The 24,566-nt window shown below is 37.9% G+C and overlaps 1 protein-coding gene across 1 annotated transcript in view; it reads right to left on the minus strand.

Moving 5' to 3' along the window:
- Gpc5 (glypican 5) overlaps nucleotides 1-24,566 on the minus strand; it is a 745,602-nt gene that overhangs the window by 688,705 nt on the left and 32,331 nt on the right. Inside the window, 1 exon segment of the mRNA XM_052190712.1 lies at nucleotides 23,225-23,386. Within this exon segment, the coding sequence (XP_052046672.1) occupies nucleotides 23,225-23,386 (162 nt within the window).

A 24,566-nucleotide genomic window follows, 5' to 3' on the forward strand; every position in this document is an offset into this window, starting at 1 on the left:
AGAAGTGTACTCTTTAAGGAGTGTATTTCTGGTTTTATATAGAGGTCCTTGATCGACTTGGAGTTGAGCTTAGTACAAGGAGATAAGAATGGATCAATTTGCATTCTTCTGTATGCTGACCTGCAATTGAACCAGCATCATTTCTTGAAAAGGTTATCTTTTGTTCCACTGGATGCTTTCTACTCCTTTGTTGAAGATCAAGTGACCATAGGAGTGTGGGTACATTTCTGGGTCTTCAATCCTATTCCATTGATCCACTTGCCTGTCACTGTGCCAATACCATGCAGTTTTTAACACTATTGCTCTGTGATAATGTTTGAGGTCTGGGATACTGATTCCCACAGAAGTTCTTTTATTGTTGAGAATAGTTTTAGCTATCCTGGGTTTTTTGTTATTTCAGATGAATTTAAGAATTGCTTTTTCTAACTCTATGAAGAACTGAGTTGGGATTTTGATGGGGATTGCATTGAATCTGTAGATTTCTTTTGGCAAGATGGCCATTTTAATTATATTAATCCTGCCACTCCATGAGCATGGAAGATTTTTCCATTTTCTGAGGTCTTCTTCGATTTCCTGAAACTAATAGAAAGGAAACTGGGGAAGGACCCTTGAGGACATGGGCACAGGGGAAAAGTTCCTGAAAAGAACACCAATAGCTTATGCTCTAAGATCAATAATTGACAAATGGGACCTCATAAAATTACAAAGTTTCTGTAAGGCAAAGGACACAGTCAAAAGGACAAAACCACAAACAACACATTGGGAAAAGATGTTCACCAACAGAGGGCTAATATCCAATATATAAAAAGAACTCAAGAAGTTAGACCCCAGAGAACCAAATAACCCTAGTAAAAAATGGGTACAGAGCAAAACAAAAAAATTTTCACCTAAAGAAATTCGAATGGCCAAGAAGCACCTTAAGAAATGCTCAACATCATTACTCATTAGGAAAATGCAAATCAAAACAACCCTGAGATTTCACCTCACACCAGTCAGAATAGCTAAGGTTAAAAACTCAAGGGACAGCAGGTGTTGGCAAGGATGCAGAGAAAGAGGAACACTCCTCCACTTCTGATGGGATTGCAAGCTGGTACAGTCACTCTGGAAATCAGTCTGGTGGTTCCTCAGAAAACCTGGCATGACACTTCCAGTGGACCCTGTTATACTACTCCTGGGCATATACCCAGAGGATTCCCCGGCATGCAATAAAGTCACATTCTCCACTATGTTCTTAGCAGCCTTGTCTATAATAGCCAGAAGCTGGAAAGAACCCAGATGTCCCTCGGTGGAGGTGTGGTATATTTACACAATGGAATACTACTCAGCAATTAAAAACAATGAATTCAAGAAATTTTTAGGCAAATGGTTGATTGGAGCTGGAAAATAGCATCCTAACTGAGGTAACCCAATCACAAAAGAATACACATGGAATGCAATCACTGATAAGTGGATATTAATTAGCGCAGAAGCTCTGAACACTCAAGCCACAATTAGCATATCAAATGATTCCCATGAAGAAGGAAGGAGAGGGCTCTGATCCTGAAAGGGCTTGATCCAGCATTGTAGGGGAGTACCAGGACAGAGAAAAGGGAGGAGGTGATTGGACAATGGTTGGAGAGAAGAGGACTTACAGGACATATGGGGAGGGGGGAACTGGGAAGCCACAATTAAGCTGATACCAAAACCACACAAAGATCCAACAAAGAAAGAGAAGAACTTCAGACCAATTTCCTTTATGAACATCAATGCAAAAATACTCAATAAAATTATTGCTAACCGAATCCAAGAATACATAAAGACGATCATCCACCACGATAAAGTAGGCTTTATCCCAGGGATGCAGGGATAGTTCATATACGGAAATCCATCAATGCAATCCACTACATACACAAACTCAAAGAAAAAAACCACATGGTCATTTCATTGGATGCTGAAAAAGCATTTGATAAAATTCAGCATCCTTTCATGCTTAAAGTCTTGGAAAGAACAGGAAATCAAGGCCCATACCTAAACATAGTAAAAGCAATATACAGCAAACTGGTAGCCAACATCAAACTAAATGGAGAGAAATTTGAAGCAATCTCACTAAAATCAGGGACTGGGCAAGGCTGCCCCCTCTCTCCTTGTCTTTTCAATATTGTACTTGAGGTACTAGCTCAGGCAATTAGACAACATGAGGATATCAAAGGGATACAAATTGGAAAGGAAGAAGTCAAACTATCACTATTTGCAGATGATATGATAGTCTACCTAAGTAACCCAAACAAAAAACTCAACTAGAGAACTCCTACAGTTGATAAACAACTTCAGCAAAGTGGCAGGTTATAAAATCAACTCAAGCAAATCAGTAGCCTTCCTATACTCAAAGGATAAGCAGGCTGAGAAAGAAATTAGGGAAATGACCCCCTTCACAATAGCCACAAACAGTATAAAGTACCTTGGTGTGACTCTGACCAAACAAGTGAAAGATCTGTATGACAAGAACTTCAAGACTCTGAAGAAGGAAATGGAAGAAGACCTCAGAAAATGGAAAAATCTCCCATGCTCATGGATTGGCAGGATTAATATAGTTAAAATGGCCATTTTGGCAAAAGCAATACGCAGATTCAATGCAATACCCATCAAAATCCCAACTCAGTTCTTCATAGAGATAGAAAGAGCAATTCTCAAATTCATCTGGAATAACAAAAAACCCAGGATAGCTAAAACTATCCTCAACAACAAAAGAAATTCTGGGGGAATCAGTACCCCTGACCTGTAGTATTGCAAGCAATACTACAGAGCAATAGTGTTAAAAAATGCATGGTATTGGCACAGTGACAGGCAAGCAGATCGATGGAATAGGATTGAAGATCCAGAAATGAACTCACACATCTATGGCCACTTGATCCTCGACAAAGGAGCTGAAAGCATCCAGTGGAAAAAAGATAGCCTTTTCAACAAATGGTGCTGGTTCAACTGGAGGTCAGCATGCAGAAGAATGTGAATTGATCCATCCTTATCTCTTTGTACTAAGCTCAACTCCAAATGGATCAAGGACCTCCACATAAAGCCAGACACTCTGAAGCTAATAGAAAAGAAACTGGGGAAGACCCTTGAGGACATAGGTACAGGGGGAAATTTCCTGAACAGAACACCATTAATATATGCTCTAAGATCAAGAATAGACAAATGGGACCTCATAAAATTACAAAGTTTATGTAAGGCAAAGGACACCATCAAAAGGACAAATCGGCAACCAACAAATTGGGAAAAGATCTTTACCAACCCTACATCAGATAAAGGGCTAATATCCAATATATACAAAGAACTCAAGAAGTTAGACCCCAGAATACCAAATAACCCTATTAAAAAATTGGATACAGAGCTAAACAAAGAATTTTCACTCGAAGAACTTTGGATGGCTGAGAAGCATCTTTAAAAAATGCTCAACTTCATTAGTCATTAGGGAAATGCAAATCAAAACAACCCTGAGATTTCACCTTACACCAGTCAGAATGGCTAGGATTAAAAATTCAGGAGAAGCAGGTGTTGGCAAAGATGTGGAGAAAGAGGAACACTCCTCCACTGCTGGTGGGGTTGCAAATTGGTACAACCACTGTGGAAATCAGTCTGGCGGTTCCTCAGAAAACTGGGCATGTCACTTCTGAAAGATCCTGCTATACCATTCCTGGGCATATACCCAGAGGATTCCCCAGCAGATAAAAAGGATATGTGCTCCACTATTTTCATAGCAGCCCTATTTATAATAGCCAGAGCCTGGAAAGAACCCAGGTATCCCTCAATGGAAGAATGGATGCAAAACATGTGGTATATATACACAATGGAGTACTATTCAGCCATTAGAAACAATGAATTCATGAAATTCTTAGACAAATGGACGGAGATGGAGAACATCATACTAAGTGAGGTAACCCAGTCTCAAAAGATTAATCATGGTATGCGCTCACTAATAAGTGGATATTAGTCTAGAAAATTGGAATACCCAAAACATAATCCACACATCAAATGATGTACAAGAAGAACGGAGGAGTGGCCTGGTTCTGGAAAGATTCAGTGTAGCAGTATAGGGCAAAACCAGAACAGGGAAGTGGGAAGGGGTGGTGGGAGAACAGGGGGAAGTAAGAGGGCTTATGGGACTTTTGGGGAGTGGAGGGCCAGAAAATGGGAAATCATTTGAAATGTAAATAAAAAATATATCAAATAAAAAAAAGAAAAGAAAAAAATTTTTAAAAGTATTTTTAAGATAAATAAGCTACACTATAAAATCAGATAAGACTTGTTCATTTCTTGTTCTTGAATTATCACAAAACCTAATATTTAAAATATATAATAAACAATAATATGAAGAGCATATACTTCATATCTACTTCATAAATATTATCGTTTACAAATTTACTAATTTGTACATTTAATCACCCCTGTAATATCGAATAGGCATCAGGTAATCAAGAAGTACTTGATTCACATTGACAATGAGAACCACATGGTAGAAATTTAGTATTTCTATGTTCATACAATATGTGTTGGAAACTGGAAGTTGCACTCTTACTGTCTAGGATGAAGATGTGAGTTTTCCATCACAGAAGATCTATAACCCAGAGGAAATAGCAGAGGGCCTGGGCTCTGAGTGTCAGCACTGGAAGGTTGGAAAACACATGCAAACAGAGCAGCCGGTGCTCGATGAGAAAATGGCCTGTTAGTCATCTCCAGCACTATCAGCTGATAGGGTTTACATAGGCATGCATCATAGGTGTGTGAATGTACTTATTTGTGAGGCTGGGATTTAAGAAAATGTGTTATGCTAAATTAATTTGGTAGTAGATAAATAATGACCAACAAATGCAAAGCTCAGGAACAGAAGCAAGGATGACACGGCTGCCATCCTCAGGGTGTGCAGGACTCAGATGCTTAAGAAAAGAGAAAGAGCTGCAATCATTTTCATGAGAATTTTCTAATTTGTGAAACTAAGGTGTACATGTTCCCTAGGTATGTTGATATATGTCCATGATACATTCACAAAGGCTTATAGTGCAGCAATACAAAGGCCCAGGTGAGGAAAAAGTTGGAAAGAAACTCAGGCTGTGCAGTCATCAGGGAGCCGCACACAGAGTGCAGTCATCAGGAGCCACACACAGTTCCGCACACAATCTGCACACAAAGGGTCATTTCATGTCTATCACGCTTACCTTTTAAAATCATGACAACACTCTGTGGGAAGAAAGTGACCAAGTGACAAATCACCCAAATGGTGGTGAGACTCTCACTGGCTGTGCTACACAGAGAAGCAACGGTAATAAGTACCGAGTAAGCCGGTCAATGTGCATATTCTATTGATCCAACTGAAGCTCGTGGGATTCTTGGGGCCTGGGCATCCTCGTGCCTCCATCATCCAGTCCTAGAAACAGGATCCTAGAACCAGATTTTTTTCTTTTTACATTAAAAAAAAACAATTTTTGAGATTATAATTATATTTCTCCCTCCTTTTCCTCCAGCTGAAAAGTAATTTAAAATCTTGTAACTTTTACCTAAAATAGAGATTAAACTATTTTCCATAATTAATAGCAACCTCCTGACACATATTTAAAAAAAACAACTTTTAATGTTTTAGGAATAAAGGATAGTTGGATAAAAGTAATTGTCTGGATAGCTGCCACGAGATAACCAATTTTACCAGCAGGGAAAAGCACAATCTATGTGTGGCGCCATCAAGAGAGAAACTGTGGAGTAACCATCTTAATTTATGATTGATAAGACACACAATAGCATAACACAAATCTCAAGCAAGCGATAAAAGTATCATAGGTGGACCAGAAAGTTGGCTCAGTGGTTAAGAGCAGTGACAGCTCTTCTAGAGGTCCTAAGTTCAATCCCCAGCAACCACATGGTGGCTCACAACCATCTGTAATGGGATCCAATGCCCTCTTCTCATGTGTCTGAAGACAATGGCAGAGTACTCATATAAAATAAATAAATAAATGTAAACATTTTTAAAAGTGTAATGTGGGTGAATATGTAGATATTGGGTACAATTTAAGTTCCTCATACTCTTGGTTCTCAGAAAGTTCTCAAGAGACACAGTTAAAAAAAAAGTCAGTGTGAGGAAGAAGAAAAGAGGTAAAAGGTGGGAAGGAGAGCAGGAGAGAAGGGGGTGTGGGCTCTTTTGTCTCCTTGGAAACCTTCCTGTGCTGAGCACCACACATCGCTTCACGTATTCCTACAGGACAGTTAATTACACTTGCTGGATCTCTGCGCTGACTGCTACAGTTAGCTAATCTCTCAAAGGCTCCATCTTCTCTAACTCTAAGCTTTTGATCGAATACATCTTACTGTTAAATATATCCTTATTCATGGGGGAATCCCATGAGGCCTCGACTCTACACAAAGAAGGGCAACGAAGGAATGCTGAAAGCTGCAGAAATAGTCTTTTCCAAGGAACAGCAGAACAGTTGGTTATCCAGTGTCAAATGGTCAGCCCTGGAAGTGTGCATAGAGTAACATTATACAGAATAAGCAGGTTATATTTACAAACACACACACACACACACACACACACACATATATATATATTATATATATATAATATATATATATATATGCACACACATACACACACACATACACACGTGAAGTAACAATTACTGGAAAAAAAGAGGCCACAAATTTGAAAGACACCAGGAGAAGTATATCAGAGTGCATGTAGAAAGGAAAGGAGAAATGTTGTAATCAAACTATAATCTCGAAAATAAAAATTAAAATCATTACTTAACTAAACTTTCCCAGTCTGACCAGATCTAGGCACCAAAAGGTAATGGCCACTCAGGCCCTGGCCACTGGGCCCAAACTTCTTCCTTCCAGCTCTTGATGCTAAAAGGTAAGGGGTCCTTGACCCTGAAATCATTGCCTACATGTCTGTATTTTCCCTAATAATAGTTTTGTAGTCTCTGGACTATATTAGCCTCAAGTCTATTCTCCCACTCATCCAACTAGCTTCAAGTGCACAAATCCTAGCACAAACAGAAACAGCATGAGGATCCAAGACAATATGTCTTCTCCCAAAGTAACTGGTCTCATAGTAATGGACTCCAATGAGAATGGTGTCATAGACCTTCCAGACAAATAATTCAAAAGGGTGATTAAAATGATGTTCAAATCACTAAAAGAAAATAAAAGACATGAGTGAAACAAGGAAGTCAATGAAAGATCAAACAGAATCAAATTCCTGAGGAAAAGCAAACTTAAGTGGTGCCAAGAACGTAAAATATAATGAGTAAAATAAAGACCTCAGTAGAAAGCTTCACTAAGATCATATGGAAAAGAGAAGATCAAAAGTCCGTGTCCATATACACATCTCCAAAGGGAATGGAGTTACTCTGCATGGACAGACAATTCTCCTTCCCGGACGACAGTGGTTATTAAATAAAAATCACAGTACATGGTATGGGATCCTGGTGCGTTACTGGGGAGGACGTAGACGTCTCCAAACCAGCGCAGGATACTGCTATTTCCCGTAGTTACTCATCCCAGACATATGGTAAGATTTTACATGTGAAGATATTTAGACCAGAAGACAGATAGGTCTGAGTCTCAGCCTGACTAGGAAACTCGCCCTGCTGTCCAGCTTCCATAGTACGGAAAGGTAGCGTAAAGGTGTCTTGTGCAGCACCTGGCCTTGGGTGTGCGACAAGAGGAGCCTCCTGGAGGGCCTGTGGTGGGAAATAGTCTACTGCTTTCTGACTGGATTTGAGGCAAATAACTGAATTCTGATTGGATTTAATGCCACAAGAGGGAACATCAGGCCTGGAACTGTAATACTGGTCAACTCCTGGCTGGAGAAGTCAGAGGCCCTAGTATAGAACTGTTGTCAATTTTACCTTCTAAAGTTTTATGCATCTACAAATAGACCTGGGCTGCTCTCAAACTTGGTCAAAAGGGGTTCTTTGTGCAACGGGCAGCTGGAGAGGGTGTTGTGTGTGGAGGGGAGGGGAGATGTGTATGCTCTGAGAATAAAGGACCCAGTTCTCAGTCTTAAATAGCACATTTATGAAGAGGAGATGGAAAAAATTGAATGAACATAGGACAGGGAGGATTGCTATGCAATGCTGTCTTCTAGATAACTTGGGGCTATCATAGTCTTGAACCCACAGTTGCTCTGCTTACATGCATAAAGCCTTCATAAGACTATGTCTGTCACATTGAAGGCAAGACGGATGAGGCCACATACCTTTCTGAGGACTGTGAACAAAGAAGAATCTGTGTTGTTGTTGTTACTACTTCATTATTCTTTGTTTGATATAAAAAGAAGATATAATTATAGATTATATTTGCAATATCTCTCCCTTCCTCTTCTCCATTCAAACTCCCACTTACCCTTCTCTGTCCTCCTTAAATTGCTTGACCTCTTTTTTCATTAATTATTAATGCATGTATATGTTCATATATCTATATTCCTAAATATAACCTACTTATATCTATGTCTGTGTGTCTCTCTATGTCTGTCTGTCTGTCTGTCTGTCTCTCTCTCTCTCTCTCTCTCTCTCACACACACACACACACACACACACACACACGTTTTTAGGGTTGAAATTAGTAGGATTCCATGCTCCAGTGGAAGACAAGCTTAAAACTTGGACATACTGGATATAAAAAAGAAAGAAGAAAACAAAGTCATGAGGATTAAAAAGAAAATCATGATGGAAAGATACAGGAGACTTGCAGGGGGAAATAAGAAGAGTAGATAAAACACTTCATCATTTCATCATATACATGTTTGAACTACAAATAAACAAAAACTTAGATTATATCTTTATTCAGATAGTCTTTCTATATATTTTTCTCCACTGACACTCATTTTTATTTCACCCGCTTCTTAAAATAAGGTATTTGGGCTGGAGAAACAGCTCAGCAGTTAAGCTCTTCCACAGGACCCAGGTTCAGTTCCCAACATCCACATGGAAAATCACAACCATCTAAAATTCGAGTCCCAGAAGATCTGAGGCCCACCCAGCACTCTGCAGGCACTGATATAACTCATGTATAGACATACACATAAACTAAAATAAGTGAATCTATTTTTTAAGTAGAATGCTTAATTTTGAACAACTCCAATATTTTAGAAAATACAAGAACACAGTTTTATTCATTTCTGATCCTTAAATTTTCAAAAAAGACAAACTTACCAATCTTTGCAATATTCATAATTAACAGATGAAATTTAATAAGTCAAGAGAATGAAATAATAAACAAAATGTAAGAGATTCTGTTCTAAATATTATTAACTACTCAGATTATATAATATTGTTCATTTTCAAAGTCATATACAATATTAGGACCTTTCCACAATACAGAATGAGGTCTTAGGCTTACTAGAAATATTTTAATGTATTTGAAGGTGAAGAAAATGGAAAACAGTGCATCAGGGAGAAAACAATCTGTTTCTTAGTCTTATCACCCCAATGTTTATATGGAAGACAAATTCAAATGTGTCCTTTAATGAAAATGCCACCAAGTTTCATGTCTACAAATGATACTGAAATTTCTGATAGGTTTAAGTTGTAGGACTAAATGTCACCACTGTGCTGGAGCAGAGACTGACAAGGAGGAAAGTTATGGGAGCTGCTTTTTGCAGTGCGTGACATATTCTGTCCACTTCCCTGTTGCTGCATGAATCTCACTATACCTCAGTGCATACATAAATAAAACAGTTTTCAAAATATGTTTAAAGCAGGCAATAACAGCCATCATCAAGAGCCAAAGGGGCACATTCTCAGTCATCCAGGGCTGTCTGGCTTTATTCATGAGCATGTGCAGGCCATACAAATGAGGCACAGTGACTGTACTGTGACAAGGGCAGTGTGCCTCTCTGTAGACAGCCCTGATTCACTAGGCATAGTCAATATGAGTATATCAGCTTGTTCCCTTTAGGTTACAAAATGCTTCAAGCATGACTGTCTCAAGAAACAGTGACTGACATCCCATTGCACAGATCCCTTGCATCAATATTTATTTGGTTATTAATTTGTTTTATTATGAGAAAAATGCAACTGAGCTGAACTCCAGTAATTATTTTGAAAAAGTAGAGTTCTCTCTGAAGTGGATTCTACGCTAACAGACTACACGTGGTATATCTGAGTAGAAGATTCTAACACCCATGTGAATTTTACATAGGATAAATCCAGGACTTTCTAGCATTGGGTCTATAGAAATATTTCCCCATAGGAATTACCTATAGAGAAGCCTGGGACATCAGGTTTAGAATGATCGCAAATGTGATCAAAGAATACAGCCTGTTTATAGAAGACATGAACAAGCATCTCAGTGAACCTAGAAAGGCTAGGAGAATATTCCTGGGCAATGTCCAAGAAAGTACAAGTATGTGCCTAATAGAATGACTAAGAAAATTCAGAATATGAAAACCGAATTCAGTAAAGAGATACAAATACAAAGAAAGAACATGATGAAATGAATATGGAATTGAAAAAAATTCCATTAGAAAACTCATGGAAGACAAACCAAGTAGAAGATAGAATATCAAGACTCAAAGATAAAGTATAGCAAGTGGATGACTTAATAAAGAATATTTAAGATAAGAGAGTAAACAAACTAAAGGAATATGCAGGCACTCTGTGATACCATGAAAAGATGAAATTTATTAATTATGGACAAAGAAGAAAAATCCCAAGCCATTGGCTTAGACCAGACCTTCGACAGAGACATCAAGGAACTTTCCCAAAATGAGGAAAAACATAAAAGAAGCACACACAATACCAAATAGACAGGGCCCAAAAGAAAACTCCCCTTAGCAGATTATAGATGAGGCACTAAATATATATATAACTAAAAGATGGTATTGAAAGAAGCAAGAGAAAAAGTTGCCACAGATAGCAACCCAGACTACTGGTAAACTATCAGTCACAGTTGAAGGAAAGAAAAACTTCCCATGATACAGACTAAGAGCACTGGAAATAATACTTTGGACTGAGAAGATGAATAAACATAGTCGAGAGGCTACAGATAGAAAAAAAATGAAACTATAAATACCGAATCAGAAACTAGGATAAGAACACAAATAGTAAGGGATAACAGGAATCAACGCACACCTTTCAACAACAGCTTATCATCTGAAATGTAAATAAAGAATATATTTAATAAAGAAATAAAAACAAAACAAAACAAACAAACAAACAGCTTATGTCCTAAAGGCCTCACTTCCTCAGTTGAAAGACACCAGTTAGCTAACCAGATTAACAAACAAATTCCAGGTCTGTAAAGACACGTTTGGAATTATATCAAATCAGTATATTGCTTTTAGTAAGACGGCCATTTTTATTATATTAATCCTGCCAGTCCATGAGCATGAGAGATCTTTCCATCTTCTGATATCTTCTTCAATTTCTTTATTTCAAAGATCTGAAGTTCTTGTCTAGAGGTTTTTCACTTGCTTGGTTAGAGTTACACCAAGATATTTTATACTATTTGTAGCTATAGTCAAGGGTATTATTTCCCTAATTTCTTTTTCAGCCCATTAATCATTGGTATACAGGAGAGTTACTGAATTTTTTGAGTTAATTTTGTCCATCCACTTTGCTAAAGGTGTTTATCAGCTATAGAAGTTCCTTGGTATAATTTTTGGGGTCATTTATATATACTGTCACATTACTTGTGAATAGTGACATTTTGACTTCTTCCTTTCCTAGGGCAATGAAAAATTCCAGGAATCTATGCGGGTGAGCCTAGCTAAGACTCCTAGCAATGAGGGCCATGGAGCCTAAACTGGGTAGCTCCTGTAATCAGGTAAGACTTCCAAGATTGGGAAACCAACTCAGTCAGAAAACTTTCAGCCTACAACTTATCCTCTCAGGCAGATGTGCTGGGGTTCAAGGGGCACAGAAATTGTAGGAGTGGCCAACCGATGATTGGTCTAGATTGAGACCTATGCCATGAGAGGGAGCCTACCCAGCACACATTGGTGAAGTTCTGCTCTACTTGCAAACAGGAGCCTATCATTACTGTCATCAGAGTAGTTTCACCTAGCAGCTGATGGAAACAGATGTCCAAACATTAGGCAGAGCTTGGATAATCCTGGAGAAGAGAAGGAGGAAGGATTGTAAGAGCCAGGGGGTTAAAGATGCCACAAGAAAACGCACAGAATCAACTAATATTGGCCGATAGGGGCTCACAGGGTCTGAATCACCAACCAGAAAGCAAGAATGGGGCTGACCTAGGTCCTCAGAATATATTTAAGAGTTGTGTAGTTTGGTCTTCAGATGGGACTCCTAATAGTGGAACCATGGACTGTCCTGACTTTAGGACCTTTTCCCCTCACAGGATTGCCTTGTCCAGCCTTAATTGAAGAGGAGGTGTCTAGTCATACTACAAGTTGATATGCCAGTGGTGGTTGGTATCCATGGGAGACTTCTGCTTTTCTGAAGAGAAATGGAAGAAGAGTGAATTGGAAGCAAAAGGAAGTAGGTGGGAAGGATTGGGAGGAGAAGAGGGAGGGGAAACTGCAGTTGTGATATAGAGTAAATAGATAAATTAATTAATTATTGATAAAGGAGAGAGAATCAAATACCCTCTTCTCACTTCCACAGACAACAGCACTCATATGTTGTACAAGCATACGTGCAAGCAAAGCACCCATACACATAAATTTTTGAAAAATTTTTAAAAAATCATCTTTTGTTGAGTATAATAATTTATTTCACTATTTTGAACAAAATATTTTTAAATGGTGCCTTCAAGATATGCACCAACTAAGAATAAAATGATTTAAGAAAAATTCTTTTCCAAGAAAAAAAAGAACCAGGACGTCACCATCCTAATATCTGACAAAAACAGACTTCAAACTAAAACTAATCAAAAGAGAAAAATGAGGACACTTTATTCTGATCTAAGGGAAAATTAATGAACATGAAATTACAGGCTTATACCTTCATGAATAAAAATCTCTCACACACCAATTAATAAAGAATGTTCTACTGCACTTTAATACACAGACTATCCCCAAGTTCATTACTGATTTCAATACTCCACTTTCTCCAATATGCAGATCACCTTGACAAAAATAAACAGGGAAATACAGAATTAAACAATATTATCCATCAAATGGAACTAACAGATAATCAATATTGTGCTCAAACAATAAAAGATACACATTCCACTCAACAGTTCATGTAAGATCCTTCAAAATACACCATATTTGGGGACACAAAATAACATTCAACAAATAGGAAAAAATAAAATAACTCTGTGTATCCCTTCTGACTATAATGCACTAAGGTATAAAATTAACAGCCAAGGAATTTCCGATAGGAATACAGCTCATGGAGATTAAAAAATACATTACTGAAAGATGAATAGGTCAAAGAAAAAACTAAAATACTAATGAAACTAAACAAAAAAGAAATTACAACACAACAAAATCTATAAGACAAGATGAATACATGTAACTACTGCTGTCCAGTATTTGACAGAGACAGAATCTTCAACGCATAGCACTAGGAAAAGTGGGTTTCCACTTGTAGAAGAATAACGGGCATGATTTTGCTCTACACACCTATGTAGAACCAGACTATGATAACAGATTAATAACCATAACATATAAAGAACTTAAACATAACCAAGCAATAAAACACATGATGCAATTTACAAATTGGATTCATATATTATAACTGCATTCTTAAGAGAGAAACATTAGAATAGCTAGTAATATCTTTAAAAATGTTCAACATCTTCAGCAACTAGAAGAATATTAAAAATTACTTTGAGATATTGTCTTACCTAAGTCAGAATGACCAAGCTGAAGCAATGGCCAAACAACAGGTGGGTGTAGGAAAGGGATTCTCATTCACTATTGGTGGGGATCCAAACTAGTGCAGCCGCCACCATAAAAGCAGTTGGGAGAGTTTTCAAGAGCTAAAAGCAGTTCTCCTACATGGTCGAGCTATACCATTCTTGGGCATGTGCCCAAAGGAGTCAAGAGCTTACTCTACAGCAGCCTATTGAGCAATGTTCATTGCGCCTATATTAACAATATATGTTTCAATGGAAACAACCTAAATGTCCTTCAGCTGATGGAAGAATGATTAAAATGTGTGTCTTAGTTTGGGTTTTATTGCTGTGAACAGATACAATGACCAAGGCAACTCTTTTGAGGACATTTAATTGGAGCTAGCTTACAGGTTCAGAATTTCAGTCCATTATCATCAAGGCAGGAGCATGGCATCATACAGGCAGACATGGTATTGGAGGAACTGAGAGTTCCACCTCTTGTTCTAAAGGCATCTAGGAGAAGATTGGTTTCCAGGCAGCTAGAAGTAGGGCATTAAAGTCCAAGCCCACAATGACACACCTACTCCAACAAAGCCACACCTCCTAATATGCCACTCACTGGGCATAGTAGGATTTACAAACCATCACAATGCGGTACATTTACACAATGGAATTCTATTCAGCTACCAAAAACTTAAATAATGAAATGTTCAGGAAAACAGATGAGAACTGGAAAAGATCATGCTTAATGAGATAGCCCAGACCCAAAAAGAAAATACTGCCTTTTCTCCCTTATGATGGTTCCTTGCTTCAGTGTGTGCATTTGACTTTACTACCTAAAATAACCAAAGAAGCCAGGAAAGTATAAAGGACCTTAGGGGAGAAAGGGTAACTCTATTGAATATGTCAGTATGATGCAGTAACTATGAAGGGATAATGAGAAAAACGGGGGAACTTTAACCAGGAATTAGGGCAATACAAGAAGAGGAGAAGAAAGATATACTAAGAATGCTTTAAAAAGTCATAAATATATTACATCATAATCTTACTTAAATATTTAAGTAAATATATATGTATATATAAATATATATGTATATATAAAATATGTGCATATATGCATATACATAATATATATAATTTGCATATATACATAATACACTTATTTTATAGATACATGTATATACAAATATATTTATATATTTTATGTATATCTAATATATATATTATCATATTTTTTATTAGATATCATCTTAATGTACATTTTAGATATTATCCCCTTTCCTCATTTCCCTCCTGAAAACCCCCTAACCCATTCTCCCTCCCACTGCTTACCAATCTACCCACTCCTGCTTCCCTCTCCTGGCATTCCCCTGTCCTGGGGCATCTAGCCTTCTCAGGACCAAGGGCCTTTCCTCCCTTTGATGTTCAACAAGGCCATCTTCTGCTGCATATGCATCTGGAGCCATAGGTAATACCATGTGTACTATCTGGTTGATGCTTTTGTCCCTGGGAGCTCTGAGAGTACTGGGTGGCTCATATTGTTGTTCCTTTTATTACGCTGCAAACCCCTTCGACTCTTTGGGTCCTTCCTCTAGCTCCTCCATTGGGAACCCTGTGCTCAGTTCAATGGTTGGCTGAGAGTGTCCCCCTCTGTATTTGTCATGTACTGGCAGAGCCTCTCAGGTGTCAGCTATATCAGGCTCTGGCCAGCAAGCACTTGTTGGCATCCACAATAGTGAAGGGTTTTGTATCTATATATATAATGGGTCCCTAGGTGGGGCAGTCTCTGAATGGTTTTTCCCTCAGACTCTGCTCCACACTTTGTCTCTGTATCTCTTCCTGAGGGTATTTTGTTCCCCCTTCTAAGAAGGACCAGAGTATCCATACTTTGTTCTTCTTTCTTCTTGAGCTTCATTATATACATGTATTTATAAATACAATTATATTATATATATAAATATAAATACATTATATATATATATATATATATATATATATATATATATATATATATATATATATATATATATATATATAAAACCAGCATTGTGGTATATGCATTTAATCCAAGTATCCAAGTACTCAGGAGGTAGAAGCAAAAGCATTTCTGTGAGTTTAAAGCCAGCTTGGCTACATCTTACTAGTGAATTCCAGGCCTACCAGGATGACACAGTAAAAATTCTGTCTCAAAAGAAAGAAAGAAGAGGAGGGGAGGGAAGGGGAAGGAAGGGAGGAAAGGGAGGAAAGGGGAGAGGATGGGAGGGACAAAAAAAAACATATACATGTGTGCACAGCCATATAGGTAGTTACAACATATAAAATGATGCTGTCTCCAAAAGATCCAGGAACTCCTCCCTAGTTGTAGGGATGGGACACCTCCTTCATGTTGCTGGTCAGGTTAATATAAGAATCTCCCAAAGCAATATGAAATATTGCCATTCCTTTCAGTGTATTTCCGGATCTTGAAGATGAGTCCCTATTACTGCAGACAACACATACTTTAGACATGAGGCTTGAAGGAATGGAGCAGGAAATGATCTGGAAGGACGGTTTCTCAGCACCAGGGGGTGGGACTCAAACTCGCACAGGAGAGGCAGTAGTTGGAAATATAAAAGTCAAGAAACCACAACAATAACGGGAATGGCAAGATTTCACAGCCTTTGGGTGGCACTTTATCTCTGAGGAACCAACAACTATCTATTATGTACTTAAGGCACTCAATGAGAGATAATTCATGCTTAGTACTATAAACCTCACGCAGCTAACCATGGCTAGGGAGGAGAACCTACTACTGTCATTTGTTAAACCAATTTATATCTATATCTATATCTATATCTATATCTATATCTATATCTATATCTATATCTATATCTATATCTATATCTATATCTATATCTATATCTATATCTATATCTATATCTAAACTATATCTAAACTATATCTAAACTATATCTATATCTATATCTATATCTAAATACTCATCCTTACATCTCACCCTTCATTGAAGAAGCTTCTTTTTTGCAATGGATGAAAACTGTTACAGAGAACCACAACTGATCAGAATAAAAAGAATAGGTGGCCATGAGGTGCTCAGCCTCAGATGATACATGTGTAGTTCAACCCTGAGCCTAAGGTACATGAAAAGTCATGCAAGAGGAGACAAAACATCCCAGGGGCCAGGGGACCACTGCTAGATGGTGTCCCCTGGACATGACAGATAAAGTCTACTCATGAATTCTCAACAAAACCAGCACAATGGCAACACCAACTGACATGCCAACATGGACGGGGAATTTCCCAAGGTTCCACGCCTACATGAAAATCAATGTCTGCTGTGAGAAGGAGAAATTTCCTTCAGGGAAAAGCTCCTCCAGAGTGTGTCCAAACCTGTCATCCCTGAACACATGTGTATTCAAGCAAAGCTAAATGGATTCAGTAGGACGTATTCAATATATGACTATATACATACACACACACACATATATATACATACATATTTACATATGTATATATACATACATATATTATACATTTATACATATACAAATATATATATATGTATATGCACACTATATATATGTATGTGTATGTGTATATATACCTATTCTATTAATTTGAAATCTGAAATTTTAAAATGTCTGGAGAAAATAAATAATTCGCCATATATATAATTGTACATATATGCAGCAGTAATGATTAAGGAGTTCATTAATTTGGGAGGGAGATAAGAGACTTAAAAGAAATTGAAGGGTAGAAAGGAAGAGGTGAGAATAATCTAGATGCTATGCTCTTAAATGAAATTCTCAAAGTAAATACAAATTTTAGAAGGAAAAGGAAATGAAATATATCAACCACAAACTCTTTCACCTACAACAGTGTCTGGAAGATATGCTAGTGTGCAATAGTGACCCAAAGAATGTGTGAGTGACTGACCTACATCTGATTTGACTAGGGTCACTCCACTAGATAGAACTCATACCCAACACTGCCCAGAAACTTAGGATAAAAACAATACGACTGTTTTTTTTTAAGGTAACAATAAAATGACCCCCTAATAATATTCTATTCTACTCATAGGTCAGTACCTTGCTAAGCCACCATAGAGGAGCTTTCTCCTGTAGTAGATGGGAAGAAATATAGAGACCCACACCCAGACAGTGTACTCAGAGTAAGAGACCTTGAAACACTCAATCCTAAATGGAATGTCTTCATCAAATTCTCCCCTTAGAACTCAGGAAAGCATGCAGAAAAGAAGGAAGGAAAAATGTCAGAGACACAGGAGATATAGGCTACCAGGAGAAAAAGACCCTACAATTCCACAAGATCTGTGCAACTATGAATCAGAGAGATTGAGTCAGCATGCACAGGGCCTGCACTGGTCTGCTCCAGATGGGGACCTAAACCTGAAAATAGTCTCTGCAGGGCTGGGCACATCCTCTCCCACTTGTTTGGACAAGGCAGCCCAGCTAGAACAAAGCATTCCACAAGCAAGCAACAGCTTGAAGGATAGATAGCCCCTGACTCCATCTCCAGTTGTTCGGGACCAACATGAAGACCAAGCTGCACATTTGCTACATATGTGCATGGAAGGTTCAGTCAGCACATGCCCTTTGGTTGGTGGTTCAGTCTCTGAGAGCTCCCAACGGTCCAGGTTGGTCTTCTGGTAGAGTTCCTTCAGTTCCTCAATCCTTTCCCCCACTGTTCCATAAGAGTCCCCAAGTTCTATCCAGCATTTGGCTATGGGTCTCTCTGTCCATCCGAGTCACTGACTCCATGACTAGGTGGAATCTCACAGAGGACAGCCTTGCTGGGCTCTTTTCTGCAAGCATCATAGAGTATCATTTAATAGTGTCGTGGATTGGTGTTTGCCTATGTGATGGGTGTCATGTGAACTGATTATTGTTTGGCCATTCTATCAATCTCTGCTCAATCCCCCAGCTCTGCATATCTTGCTGATAAATGGAACCTGAAAACCCTCTGTAAACCAAAGGACCTGTCAACAAGACAAAACAGCAGCCAACAGATTGGTAAAGTATTTTCACCAACTCTACATCTTACAGAAGGCTTATATCCAAGATTTATAAAGAATTCACAAAGTTAGATACCAACAACCCAAATAACCCAGTTAAAAATGGGGTACAGAGCTAAACAGAGAATTCTCATCAGAGGAATCTCAAATGGCTGAGAAGCATATTCAACATCCTAAGTCATCAGGGAAATATAAATCAAAATGACTCTGAGATTCTGTCAGAATGGCTAAGATCAAAAACGCACGAGATAGCACTTGATGGTAAGGGTGTATAGCAAGGGGAACACTCCTCCATTGCTTGTGGGAGTGCAAACTTGTACAACCACTTTGAAAATAAATTTGGCAGTTTCTCAGGAAACTGAATAGTTCTACCTCAAGACCCAGCTATACCACTCCTGGGCATATACCCAAAAGATCTCCAATATCCCACTTGCTAAACTAGGTTCATGGCAGCTTTATTCATAATAGCCAGAAATTTGAAACAACCTAGATGCCCCTCCACTGAAGAATGGACTTAAAAAAAAAGTACATCTACACAATGGAATATTATTCAGCTGTTAAATACAAAGACATAATGAATTTTTCAAGTAAATGAATGGAACTTGAGAATATCATCCTGAGTGAGGTAACCCAGTCACAAGAGGACATGCATGGTATGTACTCACACATAAATGGATATTATCCATAAAATACAGGACACCAACACTACACTCCACAGACACAAAGAAGCTAAACAAGAAGGAAAGGATGCTTGAAACTCACCTGGGGAAATAAAATAGTCATAAACAGCAGATAGAAGGAGGGAACTGATGGGAGAGGGGATGGGAAGGTAAATGGGAGGGTTTAGGATGTGGTGTGGGGAGAGACAGGAGTGAAGGCCAAATGGCTATAAGGATGAATGGAAATCTGCAGACATATATGGTAGTGGGGCATCTCAAGGACCTGCCCCTGGGATAGGAGACCTGAGATAGGAGAAGCTCCCAGGAATCACTGGAGGTGAATTTAGCTTACCCTCACAGCAGAGGAGGTATAGAACCCCAAGAGGCCACCTCCTGTAGCAAGGCAGGAACCTCAGTGGAGTGTTAGGGGCAGCAATCCACCCACACAACATTCAACCCCAAATTTATCCTGCCTACAACAACAACTACTGCTAAAGGGAGGCCGCATGCCCATCAATAAAACAAAACTCAAAGGTATTTTTCGAGGCTCCTTGTCTCATAATGTCATGTCAGAGTTCGCCTCCTTGAAGGAAAATTATTTTATTCAATTTACACATTTTTCTTCTTTTTTTTTTTTTAAAAAAAATGGCCTTTGCATATATATTATGGTTTTAAGTTTAGTGTTTCTATGGGATTCCTGAGTTTGTGAACAAACAGGGCTCTGATTTTTGTGTCTTTTCTTGGATTCTTTTCCTTCAGTTTGTTGACTTTGTCCAATTCCTACGTGCTACTTTTTATTTCATTACATTTTGCTTTATTTTATTATTTTGTTTTTATTCCTTAGAAAACCTGCTCATTCTCTATTGAGAGACTGAAAAGGGTGGAGCTTGATGAGAAAGAAGGTGGGGCAAACTGGAAGGAGTAGAAGGAAAGGAAGACAGATACTGTGTAAGAAAACAGCTAATTCCAATAAAAGGAAAAATAAAAATAAAAAGAGGAACCCAAACATAAAATAAGAAAACTTAAAGTAAAATTATCAAACCAACATTCAGGAGCTGGGAGTCGATCTCTTAAATCTCTGTCAAGTAGACTGCTTCCAAATGAAATGCAGTGGATTGTTTTAAATAAAGATATTCATTTTTCATAACTAATTGGTAAGATGGACCACTCAATCATGATGCAGCAAATGTAATTTTTTACCTTGTTTTTGGCATACATATTTAAGGGTCATTTATAAAATTATGGCCAAGTCAACTCTTCTGTTCATTTAATTAAGGGCTGGTATCCTTGAAAGTTTTGTTCCAATAAAAGCATATGGGAAAATTCCATCTAAATCTGTATTGTCTTCATGATTCTGAAATACCTGACAGTGAAGCTTATGATAATTGATTATAGTAAATCATTCCATAATACCTTTTTACTGTCACTTTCATAATTAATCTTAGAACCAAAGTTTATCGTAATAGTACATGAAACTCACTCAACAGAAAAATAAGAATATAGATCAGTAAATGGCATTGAAGTGATGATCCCAGACCTTCATACACATTTTGTTACTGACATGGTCATCACCCAACCTTTAGTAGTTTCAACAAAGTTTTTCAGCAGTTCGACACACTCTAATGGTCAACACATTCTAGGTTCCACAATCTCTTGATCTTTGTTGATTTATGTAGAAATATGTTGTTAGTGAAAGTCAACTGTTAAGTTATCTTTGAAAGAAAAAAATATTAAGTGCCTATATGACACTGTGGCACTGTGCCCTTGTCTGCAGTTAATGCCACTGAGGAAGAGTAGGCTGATTAATCCAGACCTTCCTTGTTCTGTCAGAACATGGCCACCTGTTCTGAAAGGATGAACTTCAAGGTTAAAAGATGAGAATTCATAAGTAATTCTCCCCCATGTAAACCTTTTCCTTAACACTCTTATATATGTGTTTTAAGATTTTTTTCCCCAACTTTGGCCTTACCTTCTCAAGCATATGACCAACAACCAGAAACTTGGCCTTACCTTCTAAAGCATATGTGACTGACAAACAGAAACTCCCTATTAGGCTTGGATTTTTCTACTTACCTCTTACTCCAAAATTACAATCTCTACATCACAACGTTCTCATTGTCATGAGAAATAATCATATCATTTTCACTGGACAACTGAGGCCTTCTAATTTTCCCGGTTCAAATCACAAATCTTTGTTTAAATTGAATGTCAATGACATTCTCCCCACAATGCCTCATAAGTAAATTCCATTACAAAAATAAAGCTATATTCTAACCCCCCCCAAAAAAACATAGTTGTGTTGAAGATTTGTCTGTTTCTATGAATTATAATGCTAAACACTGGCCCCTAATACATGTTTGCCTCCAACAAGAGATCCTCACATACAGCAAGTTATGATATGCAAACTTACCCCCCAGTTCATCCCTGATAGGTCAATAAAGATGTCTACAGTCTATTCTAGCTAGGCAGAAGAGAGGTATGTGGGGTTTTAGTTCCTGAAGATTGGTTTCTGAGGAAGACACCTCAATGAGGAGATGGGAGGGAAGGAAGACAACACCATGGGATAAGTGGATTCTTATAACTTGGGGTTATCTATAGGGGAATAGACAGAATATCACAGAGGGTAGATACCTGCTCAGCTCTAAAGCTTTTAAAGCTTATTATAAATATAAAGGTTTTGTGTCTTTTATGTGGGAATTAAGTGATCTAAGATGGGGTATAAATTCCCAATTAATATTAACCACAATATAGCTAAACCAATATCTTAAAATCTGATATTTCAAAATTTCTGAAGAAAAAAATCTCATCAATTCATGATAAACTACATTTTAACTCAAGTTGAATTTTACTCTGATTTAGTACACTTACTTTATTTACTAAGTATAATTTTAAAAATCAGCTTTGTGATTTAGCTATGCATGTAAACAATGCAAATTATTTGCATATATTAACATTTAATATGCCTATCACACAGGAAAACTAACAGAACCTATATCCCACGTTGAGCAGAGCTATAAATTGGTTTTAAAAACCATGTAAACTATTTTTTTCAATTTTAGTCTTAGGCACAATAGCTAATGCTTTATAAGAAAAAAAGCTATTTTATTACAGTAATAACAAATTTTACAGAAAAAAATAATGAGACCATCTATCCTTCAATCCTTCAGTGTGTTTAATAATTTCATAATTCATTAATGTTATGTGCCCACATGATGTTTAATTAGGGATAAATTCTGAGGTTAGTTGAACCTTAAACACCAACAATATCTCCTATGTGAGCATTGACCACTCTTGGATATACTCAATACATCAAACATGTGTTCTCATGAAAACCACATGACTTTCCAGGAGAAAACTCAAGATAAATATTCCTTCAACTCGTATGTTTAAAAATAAATTTATAATCATGCAGGTAAAAGTCACTGAGATTTTATATGACCTTCCCCCGTGCCATGGGATTTGGTAAATATGAGTTTCCTGTGGGATAAAATGATGGGTGAGAGTCACGAAAAGCTGGAAGGACTGTAGAACTGTATACGTTCCTGTGGATTATTTCAATAACACATTTTCTCCTGTCATACTCAGTATCCACTCAGGATGCCTCCATACATAATTTATAACGGCTAGAAAAACAAACTTCACTTTATAGCAGAGAGATGCACAAGTACAAAGAAATAAGCCGAGCCAAGTTTACTAATATTGCTATCACAAGTAAACGGCTTTAACAGGCTGGTCATTAGTGTCAGAACTCAAATCCATCTACCTTGAAAAGCAGCTGCATTTCGAGATATTAGCAACTTTAACGTCGAGCTGGATGTCTGAAGCACCTGCTGCAAATCTTGCCGAGCTGCAACCTGGTACCTCTCCTCCATCTTCCTGGTACAGCACGTTGGGTTTTTGGATAGGCAAACCTGAAGATCAGGTCCTGAAAAACAAACGGTGTGTTCCACAATGACTATCAGTCCATTAAGAAACACGACAGGTTACAGAGCATGTTATAACTAACCCTGCATGCTAGAGGTTTGTGTACAGAGTGAGAAATTGATTCTCAAGAACATTTATTATTATTACCTATCGAACACTATTATCACATAAAGTCCAGTATCTTTGGGATGCCAAGAGACTCACACCATGTTGTTCCATAAAGGTATTCCTCTTTGTATTAAATACTTAAGCAGATATACCACTCCTGGGCATATACCCAGAGGATTCCCCACCGTGTAATAAGGATACATGCTCTACTATGTTCATAGCAGCCCTATTTATAATTGCCAGATGCTGGAAAGAACCCAGATATCCCTCAACAGAAGAGTGGATGCAAAAAATGTGGTATATCTACACAATGGAGTACTATTCAACCATTAGAAACAATGAATTCATGAAATTCTTAGGCAAATGGATGGAGTTAGAGAACATCATACTAAGTGAGGTAACCCAGACTCAAAAGGTGAATCATGGTATGCACTCACTAATAAGTGGATATTAACCTAGAAAACTGGAATACCCAAAACATAATCCACACATCAAATGAGGTACAAGAAGAAAGGAGGAGTGGCCCCTTGTTCTGGAAAGACTCAGTGAAGCAGTATTCGGCAAAACCAGAACGGGGTAAGTGGGAAGGGGTGGGAGGGAGGACAGGGGAAGAGAAGGGGGCTTACGGGACTTTCGGGGAGTGGGGGGCTAGAAAAGGGGAAATCGTTTGAAATGTAAATAAATTATATCGAATAAAAAAATTAAAAAAAAATACTTAAGCAGAGTGTTCATAGTTTGGGCTACCTAGATTTTATAGAATGCTCCCTGCGAGATAGAATTGTCTAAGAACTGGTTTTCTTTTTGACTCACGGAGCTTTAGAGTTCCCACATTAGCTCTGCATTAACTAATATTATCACTGAAATGAACAAAACTAAACTATGTTCACATGCATCTACATGCACACATATCACTGTGCCAGCATAACAGCCACTTTCTAGCTCTTCCTCCATGTCCACAGAGATAGTCTGAAGGCTCTTTAAAGTTATTCTCAAAAAGGGGAAAGACATAAGCCACTCTGTTCTTTCTGCCATAGGATACCATCGCCTCTAACAATGCTGCCTTTAGTTTGCTG

This window comes from Apodemus sylvaticus, chromosome 8, assembly GCF_947179515.1.
Source record: "Apodemus sylvaticus chromosome 8, mApoSyl1.1, whole genome shotgun sequence".
Taxonomy (NCBI): Eukaryota; Metazoa; Chordata; class Mammalia; order Rodentia; family Muridae; genus Apodemus; species Apodemus sylvaticus.